Source organism: Mus pahari, chromosome 1 (assembly GCF_900095145.1).
Source record: "Mus pahari chromosome 1, PAHARI_EIJ_v1.1, whole genome shotgun sequence".
Lineage (NCBI taxonomy): Eukaryota > Metazoa > Chordata > Mammalia > Rodentia > Muridae > Mus > Mus pahari.
Window position 1 is genome coordinate 168812510 of NC_034590.1, and position 11712 is coordinate 168824221.

The 11712-nt window shown below is 38.9% G+C and overlaps 1 protein-coding gene across 2 annotated transcripts in view; it reads left to right on the plus strand.

The window, feature by feature from the left end:
- Atrnl1 (attractin like 1) overlaps positions 1–11712 on the plus strand; it is a 518026-nt gene that overhangs the window by 129014 nt on the left and 377300 nt on the right. For both annotated transcript variants that reach the window (XM_021219342.2, XM_029541782.1), the window contains exon 22: positions 10274–10368. In XM_021219342.2, coding sequence (XP_021075001.1) covers positions 10274–10368 — 95 coding nt within the window. The remainder of the gene's footprint in view (positions 1–10273; positions 10369–11712) is intronic.

Sequence of the window (11712 nt, forward strand, 5' to 3'; positions counted from 1 at the left end):
CTCTAGATCTTACTACAGAGACAGACACTCAGGGCCTCCAGATCTTACTACAGAGACAGACACTTAATCAGGGACTCTAGATCTTATTGCAGAGACAGACACTCAGGGCCTCTAGATCTTACTACAGAGACAGACACTCAGGGACTCTAGATCTTACTACAGAGACAGANTTACTACAGAGACAGACACTCAGGGACTCTAGATCTTACTACAGAGACAGATACTCAGGGACTCTAGATCTTATTACAGAGACAGACACTCAGGGGCTCTAGATCTTACTACAGAGACAGACACTTACTCAAGGACTCTAGATCTTGCTACAGGGATAGACACTTGCTCGAGCACTCTAGATCTTACTACAGAGACAGACACTCAGGGACTCTAGATCTTTCTACAGAGACAGATACTCAGGGACTCTAGATCTTACTACAGAGACAGACAGTCAGGGGCTCTAGATCTTACTACAGGGACAGACACTCAGGAGCTCTAGATCTTGCTTCAGGGACGGACACTCAGGGGCTCTAGATCTTACTACAGAGACAGACACTTACTCAGGGACTCTAGATCTTATTACAGAGACAGACACTCAGGGCCTCTAGATCTTACTACAGAGACAGACACTCAGGGACTCTAGATCTTACTACAGAGACAGACACTCAGGGCCTCTAGATCTTGCTACAGAGACAGACTCTCAGGGGTTCTAGATCTTACTACAGAGACAGACACTCAGAGGCTCTAGATCTTGCTACAAGGATAGACAGGTGCTCGAGGACTCAGGATCTTGCTGCAGAGACACTTGTTCATCTATGTTCACTGCTGCTCTGTTCATAATAGCCATTGGAAGTGGCTCAGTGTCCAGACCTGAGAAATGGATAATGAAATTGTGGTACATCTATCTACCCAGTGCGATGGTAATCAGCTGTTAAGAATAAAGTTTCAGGTAAATGAATAGAGCTTGAAACAGTCGTCCAAGTGATGTAATCGAGACCAGAAAACAAAACTTTTAACTCCCTAAGATAGGAAATGGTAAGAAAACATGTTCAAACCGAATGAAAAGCAGGTTCTTTTTGTTTATTTTTTTCCTCCTTTTTTCTTTTTTCTTCTCCTAGACAGGGTTTCTTTGTAGAGCTTTGACTGTCCTGGAACTATCTCTATAGGCCAGGCTGAACTCAAAGCGATCCATCTGTCTCTGCCTCCTGAGCTTAGAGGTGTGTGAGCAAGACTGATTTCAATTTAAATGAACTTCAATTTACAAATTAGGTATTCTGAGAAATGGCTGTAAGCACACTTCTTGAGTTTTATATTGGTATTTTTCCTGTGTCAATTTGATGGCTATAAAAATTTCTATTTTGCTTTGTTAATATGGTGAGTTTAGTTTTATGAATCAATGACTACTTTACAATCATCTCAGTTTGCTTCTTTTGTTCGTTCACCAATCGATGGATATTAGATTTTTTTTCCAAGTTCTATTTGGAGACGTGCTCTTGTGAACATTTAAATAGTCAGTGGTGTGTGCACATATTAAACCAGACATAACAAACAGCGTATGCCTGTGATCCCAGCATTGGGAAGCTGAGTCAGGAGGATAGCCAGTTTGAGACCAGCCTGGGCTCCACAGTGTGACCTGGTTTTTACAAAACAGGCAAGTGAGCACAGGCAGACAGATCGAGATCAACGCCGAATTGTGAGGCTGCATATTAGGACTTTTATTCACTTTCCTTTTCCAGTGTGACGCCCCGTTCTTTATTTCCAGAGCTGACCTGTGGTGCCTCTGGCTTCTACACTCTCATAGACGCTCAGGAGCGCCCCGCGACGAGGCATGCTAGTGTACTGTCAGTTCTTTTAGTTTGCTTTTCTTCAGTGACCTCAACACGCTGTCGCCCACTGACCCTGTGCTTAGCAGTCAGTCTAGACTGGTTGATGCTGAGTGCAGGAACACTCCTTTCTCCGCCTCCATGCCTGGCATTTTTATGTGGCTGCTGGGGTTTGAACTTGGGCCTGCCTGCTTCCAGGTTACTGATGGCCATTTCCCTACTCCTCCGTGTTCCATGTCAGCTTTAATGTGTTTGGCCATATTGTGTGCTGTGTCCTCGCAGTGATCCCACATGTCCTTACTTAGTATTTACAGTGTTTACAGTATTTAAAGCATTCTTTGAATCAAACTGTACCTGTCTTAGGAAGTCATAAAATTTGTCTCTGAATGCATTCATTTATTTGTTTTCCATTATTAAATAGTGAATTTCATTATTGGGTTTTCTAATATTAAACTTTTTGTTCTCAAGTTACACCTTCAAAGAACATTGCTTCAGCTTTGCAAACTATTACCTTCTTATACTTCACTTAGGGTTATTTAAATATTAGTGAGTATAGTCTGTTGTTTTTTGTAAGATCCTTTCTATGTAGTCCTTGATTATGTTTTATTTATTTTTATATGCATATGTTTGAATTGTGGGTTAGCTCTTGTGAATGAATTTGAAACATTGCTCTTTTTTAAAAGCATAATAGTGAAAATATTATGTGAGCTTTTTTGTTGTGAACCTAGCCTGTAATGGCTAACCCATCTCTTCAGCACTTGAGGAACTTTAAAAGAGTGACATTTAATTTCATCCTCTAGTTGCAGTGCTTTGAAATTCTTAGGTAAATTTTTTACACTGTCACTCTCGTCTTTTGCCCCTTCTGCTGCCTTTGTTCTCCGGCATGTCAACTCCAAATTTCCAAATGTCCTTTTGCTTATTCCTCGGGCTGCTGAGCCCTATGCTCTGCCACTGATCTCCACCCTGATATTTTGTTGCTGATTTTCCTACATTTAGCGTAAAGTTTTTAAAATCAGCATTATTATCTCCAGAATTTATGATTTCAGTTTTTATCTTTATATGATTTTCTAAGTACCTAGGCACGAGCATTTTAATATCTTTATTGACATTGTAGCAGATATTCCAAATCTTGTGTTGGTGTTCACCATGGGACTCTTGACAGTGCTTGGACATGTTTTGTTTTCCCAGCTGGAGGAAGGCGTGGTATGGAGGGATGTAGTGGTAGAGGTAGGCTGGGGTACTCACTGCTCCACAGTCTGTGGGACTCGGATACCTTGTTCAGAACAAGGATTCATCAGGTGCAAAATAACAACCAGGTTGAGAAACCCTGGTTTAGAGGCTCACGATTAGAGAGAGACATTTCCGTGTGCACATTCATCTGGAGCACACACAGATGTGTGGTTCTAACTGCTCTTATGTTCTTAGCACACAGGATGCCCAGTGTGCTGACTCTAGTTAGCAAGGCTGGCTCCACAGTTTGTCATCCCCAAGCCTCCTTCTTTTCTTGGTTATAATACTTGGATAAAAACAAATTTTTCTCATGATTGATTCGGTTACCCATTGCTAAAGAGTTCACACGGAAGGCGAAGGCTATATTCTCCCTTTGTTGACTGTTATACTAATGGGTGTATTCTTTTGTTTGATTTGAATAGTTTTATCATGAGCATCTTTTAAGGTGGTGGGCTTTTACTGTATCTTTTAAGATTATACATCCGTGTTCGGCACATTTCAAGTACAGTTAGTGGCTTTCCTCAAGCTTTCTGTGTTTCTTAGCTTTTATTTCGTATGGACAGATTTGTTGCCTGTTTTTCTTAATTAGAGATTATTCTTTTACTTTGTTATGTATGGATATTATACATACCAAATGGTGTCTAGTTACAAGTATTAACATATTTTGTAGCTTATATTCCAGACATTATAAATTTTAAATACATTAATACTAGAGCCATTTATGTTGAAAACTAAGATAACTTTTCTTTTAAATCAGACTTGAGTCATATGTGATAGTAAATGAATTTCAATAAAATATTCAACTCAACACATCTAAAGTATTTTTAATAGAAAATGTAATCAATATTTAAAGAGCATCAGTAGGGTATCTACATTCTTTCTTTTTGTGTTAAGTATTCGAAATGCACTTGCAACATTATATTTGAGTTTTCCACAGTTATCTAAGCTGGCCCGAAACATCACCTTTGTTTTCCTGGTGCTCACCAGAAGCTCTGTGCTAAAGTATGTCATGATTCAGTCTGATCACCACGGTTGCTCATTAGCCACAGCGACTATTTTACCACAAAATTTCTCCCTATAGGCAGTGGCTTCCTTTTAGAATGCCGAGAAATTGTCCTGACACACTAGATGGCAGTGTTGCCATGGTCGGCACACATCAGAGCCAGGAAACTTTTGAGAGGAAATGGAGTGAATATGGAAACTTTCTGAATTTTGAGATTAGGTCATAATTTGTGCTGAGAGTCGGCTCTGTACCGCTCAGAGCGCAGTGCGGTGGCAATGCAAGTAGAGGCAATTTAGCAGCAGAACTCCTCTTATAGCAGTCTGTAAACTCAATCTCAATTTAAAATCTCAATCAGAATATGTGAGAAAGCCATTAGTCCCCATTGACATTAAATTACTGAATTTATCTTGTTATTTAAACATACATACTTTTTGGTTACATGAATTTTAAAAATAATAAACAATAACAAAAACCCTTTTAAGCTTATCCAATTAGTGTGTAGGTCTTAGACTGAGAAACATCATTTATGAACACACACACACACACACACACACACACACACATTAGGTTTAATGCTTTTGTTTGGATATACAAGAGAGAATTTTGTGTGTGTATGTATATGAGTTTCTTTGCCTACATATATGTATGTGTACCACATGCATGCTGCCGTCTGAGGAAGTGGTGAGCCCCCATTTGGGTGCTAGGAATCTAACCCAGGTCCTTCACAAAAACAGCAAGGCTCTTAACCACTGGGACAACTCTCCAGCCCAAGAGAGAATATTTTAACACATTATTGTAGCAGTAAATTAAAAATAACAAATGTCAATCTTAATGCCATAGAGTATCGCACCATACAAAATATAAGGATGAGTTTTTGTTGTTGTTGTTTTAGGCTATGTAATATGTTTGGTTAATGGACTTCTTTTCCTCGACATTTTGAGAGCTTAATTGAATTTCTCTTTGAGTAGTCTCTGGTCTGCTCACCCTGGGATTGGGCTTGGATGTGGACTCAGCTCCAAGCTCTTTCTCACATATTAAAGGCATGATGTCTCGTGTGAGCTCTCCCTGACAGACTGTTTCCTTCCTGCAGGGGGTAAGGTGGCCACAGAGCCTTCCTCAGAAGCTGCCTAGAGGCCAGCATTTGAACTTCCTGCATGTAGGCACGTGAACCCCCTAAACCTCTTCCTAATGAACTTCCCAGTTTGTGATTTGTGCTTACAGTCTGTCCCAAAACAGACTCCATATGGGGGAGGGGGATTTTGTTGTCAGAATCTTGGATCCTTTAATCTTTTTGTTCCTAAGGAGCCCCAACTTTGCATCTGTTTGTGGCTTTCACTTGTGCTACTTTTCTTCCTCACAACCCAGCACATCTTTTATTTTTGTCTGATACTTTACAAGGGTTGACACTTTTCGGTTTACATGCTAGGGTTTTGTTTTTCATATAAAGGGGGATTCTGAGTGCACAGCATCCTGTTTTGTTGAGTCTCCATGTATGATCATACACGTGGGCATGTATGATCCTCATAGCAGGCCTCATGCTAGTACGCACATATACATTACTAATAAATAAATGAATAGGCACACACTGTTGCTATGTATGCACACTCAGTGATTAAAGCTGTTTAACAAAATGTTTGGAGGGCATATGATTTTTGTCAAGTAAAACTTGCTGTAAATGCATCACGGACATCAGATAGTATTCAAAGCTATGTAGCTTGTGTTCCTCACCACTTAGTTTTGTATATAAATCTTCACTCTTTGTAGAAGCCCATACTGTTTTCTTTCAGTGCTGACTAAGGGCGGTGCAAACACTGACTGCTTTACTTTGAAACTTATGCTGTGCACTTCCACCATGTCACAATAGGATGGGAGGCTACATCTGTAGGAATTCTATTTCTATTGGCCTAAATCTAAGAAACATGCACATTCGAAGTGAGATAAGTCATTTTTGGAAGTGAATGTAATAATGTTAATTTAATTGTTAATCATGTAAGTGTGTGATACGAAAACTTACTGAAGATTGGTGTCCAAGAAAATGATTCCCTTAAAAATACCCCGATTTTAATCCCAGTAATAGAATTCATGCATAACCATTCTAGAAGAAGATAGATTAAAAGGCAAAGTAAAATCACTAATGATTCTGCCCAAAGGAAATTGCTGTTAATCATTATTATATTGATCTAAAATATGAATCCCAGGGGAATATCCTATTGTAAGATCTTGGAGACTGTCTGGGCTCTCTTCTCCCCTTTGTTCTGGAAAGCATACTGGGGCCTGAGGCATGCTGGGCACTTTCTGCACCTCTATAGCTGTAGCTCCTTTATGAAGTTGAATTTTTGTAGGCAAATTATACTTTTTTGTGTGTGTGTGTGATCAGCAATCACCATGTCACCTGATACTGTTTATGTCTCGTGACACCAGTGTCTTTCCATGACTCCTTGCCTGATGGAAACCCTCTCTCAGGCTGCCTGTTCCCCCTTCCACAGCAAGGCAGCTGCTAACAGGTGGAATATGAATTGGTGTGTAGCTTTTCTGATCTGGCAATTTTGTGATTAATGATGGGTTAAATTAATCTATGTGTTCCAATAGTTGTTACTAATGTTTGTGAGATGGTCGACTGTTTTAATTTCACTTTGGTTTGTTGACTTCTTTATCTGTTTCTTTTCAAGTTTGTGTGTGTGTGTGTGTGTGTGTGTGTGTGTGTGTGTGTAGTTTTTGAGTCACAAGGAATTTGATGTGCTATTGTTTTGTTTGGATTAATCCAAAACACATGGCCGAGATATTTTTTTTTTTGCTTTTATTTTAATTGGATATTTTCTTTACTTACATTTCAAATGTTATCCCCTTTCCCTGTTTCCCTCCCTCCCAGAAACACCCCCATCAAATCCTCCCTTCCCCTGCTTCTGTGAGGGTCTTCCTCCACCCATCCACCTACTCCGACCTCCCTGCCCTTGATTCCCCTACACTGGGGCATCTATTGAGCCTTCATAGGACCAAGGACCTCTCCTTGCATTGTTGCATGACAAGGCCATCTTCTGCTACATAATGCAGCTGGAGCCATGAGTACTCCTTTGTTGATGGCTTAGTCCCTGGAAGTTCTGGGGGGTCTGGTTGGTTGATATTGTTCTTCCTCTGGGGTTGCAACCCCCTTCAACTCCTTCAGTCTCTCCTCTAACTCCTCTATTAGGGACCCTGCGTTCAGTCTGATGGTTGGCAGCTAACATCTGCCTCTGTATTTGTAAGGCTCTGGCAGGGCCTCTCAGGAGACAGCCATATTAGGCTCCTTTCAGCATGCGTGTGATATTCTTTAAAATTTTCTTTCTGAGGGATTGGAGAGATGGCTCAGGGATTAAGTTCACTGACTGCTCTTCCAGAGGTCCTCAGTTCAATTCCCAGCAACCATATGGTAGCTCACAACCATCTGTAATGAGATCTGATGTCTTCTTCTGGTGTGTCTGAAGACAGCTACAGTGTACTCATATACAGTGTACTCACATAAAATAAGTCAATAAAATCTTTTAAAAATGTGTTTTTTTCATTCTAGGGTGTTATTGTTAGGCATTTTTTTCTTTGAACATTAACATAAAAATTAAAAAAGAAATAGTAAACCCAAATTACTTTTTCTACTTGCACATCTATTTCCTTTTTTCCTCCTTTTTTATTAGATATTTTCTTCATTTACATTTCAAATGCTATCCTGAAAGTCCTCTATACCCTCCCCTGCCCTGCTCCCTATTCCACCCACTCCCGATTCCTGGCCCTGGCATTCCCCCTGTACTGGGGCATATACTCTTTGCAAGACCAAGGCCTCTCCTCCCATTGATGGCCAACTAGGGCATCCTCTGCTACATATGCAACTAGAGACACAAGCTCTTGTTTCTTTTTAATAGACTTTCTGATATACATTCAAAACTTATCTCCTTTTAAAAGTCTTGAGTTTAAAATTGTTTCCGCATACCATGGCAAACCTGTCGTGGTGGTATGCTCTTCATTCCGCTTCAGTCCTTCCTGCCTGCCTGAGAGACACAGGCAGAAAGATAAGCCCAGCGTGGAGATCAAAGGCAGATGAAGCCACAATAAGAATGAGAATAGAAATCCAACATACATACATATATAATTATTAACAGAATAAACAAAACTGTAAAAATCCAACATTTCCAGAATATAATTATTAGAAATATAAATATAGTCACATACATTGTAACCATGACATCTTTTTGTTGCTTTTATAGATGATATCGCTGTTAGAAAATATAAACATCTTCAGATAGATTGTATGAAATAATAGTGGCTATCAAACTTATCCATGGAAATTAATATTTAAAAGTCAAGGACTTTTCTATATATTTACTTTTTAACAGATATTAGGTCAACCTAGCTAGATAAAATAATTGGAAGTGCTTTTTAAATTGATTTTATGTATAGGGTTAGATGTGATTCCAACAAAATAAACAAACCCAGAGAAGAAAGCTGCAGAAGTTTATATGTGCGTGCTAGATTATTTTTTCTATTTTTTTCTGTTTTCTTTTTCAAATCAGATTTTGCAAACCATCTGGCTATAAACATAACAAGATGACATTTTTATTTTTAATATTTCTTATATTACTATACTTTATAAGTTTATCATGTATTCACTGTTCAGCCTTTTATTCATACATCATTTCCTTTAGAATTCTTAGTTTTATGTGTTTGGATGTTTTGCCCTGTGTGTATGTCTGTGCCCCACCTGTATGCAGAGCCTGAGGAGGGCATGGGATCTCCTGGAGCTGCAGGTACAGTCATGAGCCTTCATGTGGGTGCTGGGAACTGAACCATTTGTAGTCCATGACTAAGGGGAGTGAGGGAAGGGGCCCAGAGGCTGGAACTGAAGCAGAGAGGATGGAACAATGCTGCTTATTTGCTTGCTAGGTCCATGGCTTGTTCAGCTTGCTGTCTGATACAGCTCAGGACCAGCTGTTGAGGAGCAGGACACCCATGATAGGCTGGCTCTCTCAAATTACTCGTTAAACAAGAATTTTCTTAATTGATGTCCCCTTTCCCAGGTGACCCTAGCTTGTGTCAAATTGAGAAAACTATTAGTAATTTTGTGAATAATTAATCTACTTACGTGAGTGGGTGCATAGACACCCATATGTGGGCACACACATATGTAACAGCCTGGATGTCTATAGCTGTTAATAATTACTTGAGCTGCCCTTGATGTTATAGTCAAAGCGTGCAACTCAGGTGGCTTTGGGTGTTCACCAAGTTATTTATCCCATTTTCTAATTTTACATTATGTCCATTCTCTCAATATATAACTTCTCTGTTTTAATTGTTGTATCTGATTCCCCTTACGACGATCATAAGCTATGTGGTCATTTGTGACAACCTTAAATATTTACTATAATATTCCACATGTAGGAGATAGCAGAACATCATTCATTTTTACTCCTTAGTAATATACTCCTAAATAAATCATAGTTGCCATTGAGGTAATTTAGATTATTTTACTATCTTGGTTATTGTATATATTATGAATTGATCTTTTGTACATTATACTTTATATGAATATTTCAGTTTTCCCACCAGGATACTTTTTCTGTCATATATTTGACGCACACCACTTTTCAATTTGCTGTGTTCTCTTCTTTTACAACACTAACATTCATATGTTGAAAGTTTGACTTCTTTTATTTCTTTATCACTTTTTCTTAATGCATAGGAATGGTCCAATAATTCAACATAAAAAGATGCTGTCAAATTATATCCACTTGTATAAATTCAAAACTTAACGTTAAATTGTATTTTTTCTGTTCTGTACTTGACTGAGTTGAAAAACTTAGAGCATATTAAGTTGTTGGCAATAAGGTCTATGCTTCAAATAGCAGTTAATTACTTATTCAGAATCCCCCTAAAGATACAGTAATGTGGTTTCTGACATTCTAAGGAGAAATAGAGCATTTCCTGGCTAAATGAAAAATTTTGCATTTTGCTTCTTTCTGTACAGTTTGTTAGGGAAACGGTTCGTGCAGTCTGATGATTACTTGCTTAATTTATATTAAATTGAACCTATTGTGTCATATTTTTTGTTGCTTAATGACATAGATTTGTATTTTACTATACTTGAATGGGCTGCTAGTATTTAGTGATACATTTAATACCATGTGCAATGTAATTTCACCCGACTCTTGCTTTCTGTAAAGATCTTTCCCCAGTATATGTCAGGATTCTCTTTTCCCCACAGACAGTCTTCTGATTGACTACCAGTTTACCTTCAGCTTGTTGCAGGAAGATGACCGCCACCACACTGCCATCAACTTCATCGCCAACCCAGAGCAGGTGAGTTGTCATTGGCTCCTACACAGAACGCCCCTACTACCAAGGCATCCACGTTTTACATCATTTTTCTTGTGATTTCACTCCTTAGGGTTATTACATAGGGGGAATTCTGTAGAAATTATTCAAACACTTAAAATTTCCTTTTGTAAAACTTAGATAATTGTCAAGTTAGTATTTTTGATCTGTACTCTCCTGGTTTAAATTATTTATCTATAATTATGATTACAGTTATACACTTAACATCCAGAAACTTCTTATTTTCAAGTAAACCACAAGAATTCAAGGCATGCTATTCCAGACTGCTATTCAGATGCATTAAAGCGTATCATTGCTTCTATTGACTTTTTTCCCAGTCTCCTGTCTTACCTGGTGACACACACATCAGCTTCACATTTGTCCAGTTCTTCGGGCTTCTGAAGAGCAAACACATTCATACCAATAGTAAATCTAAAAAAAAGGCATATGTTTAAGAAAAGTCTTGTCCATTTTTTAACATCAGACAACCTAAACATATTCCCTGGTGCTAATCTTGCATGAGAAGCATCTCCAGGGATACCGTGTCCAGGGTTGACTTTCTTGTGTAATCCTTTTTAACTGCGAAGGAATCACCTGGGACAATCTGTAAAGTTAAAACAACTTACTGATGATGGCTTACCCTGTAAAAGCAAGCAAGGAGACGACTTACCATTTATAGACTCCCAGCGTGTTTACAGCAGACATCGTCTTAACCGTTTGTTTATTACCTCGGTTTGGCACATCTGCATGAACCATGTCTAGAGTGCGAGGTGACTGTGGAGAGCTCACCTGGAGGTTAACCAGCTATTACAGCTTTCCATCCACAGTGGCTGGCCCTGAGTGCACCTGTGCCTTCAGTTTGGGTATTTAGCATGTCCTCAGTGGTTAAATTTGAATTTGCAGAGGGTGAACAACAACATCAAGATAGTTTTCTATGCTGAGGTTGTCCATTTTGTTGTGAATGTTTAATACTTGTTCTCATAATCTCCCTACCCAGAGTAAAGTTAAGCACAGGATATGAAGAGTAGATCAAAATTCAAATCAAGAGCCCGTGCTTTCTCTTGCATACATCATTTCCATGTTTTGCACTCATAAAAGTAGTCGTCGTTGTAACATACTGCAGACCCAGAACCCAGACCTACACCTTCCTATAGGTTAGTGGGGCAGGCCTCTGGGTGAAGACAAGAGATTAAACAAATGGAAAGAAAACTTCTTAAACTCACAATAACAACAAACTAAAAAGTACAGTGTCCTCAAAACTTCTTCTTAGAAATTCTATAAAACCTAAGGCCAGGTTAGTGGAGGGCAGAGATGAGGAGTCTATAAAAC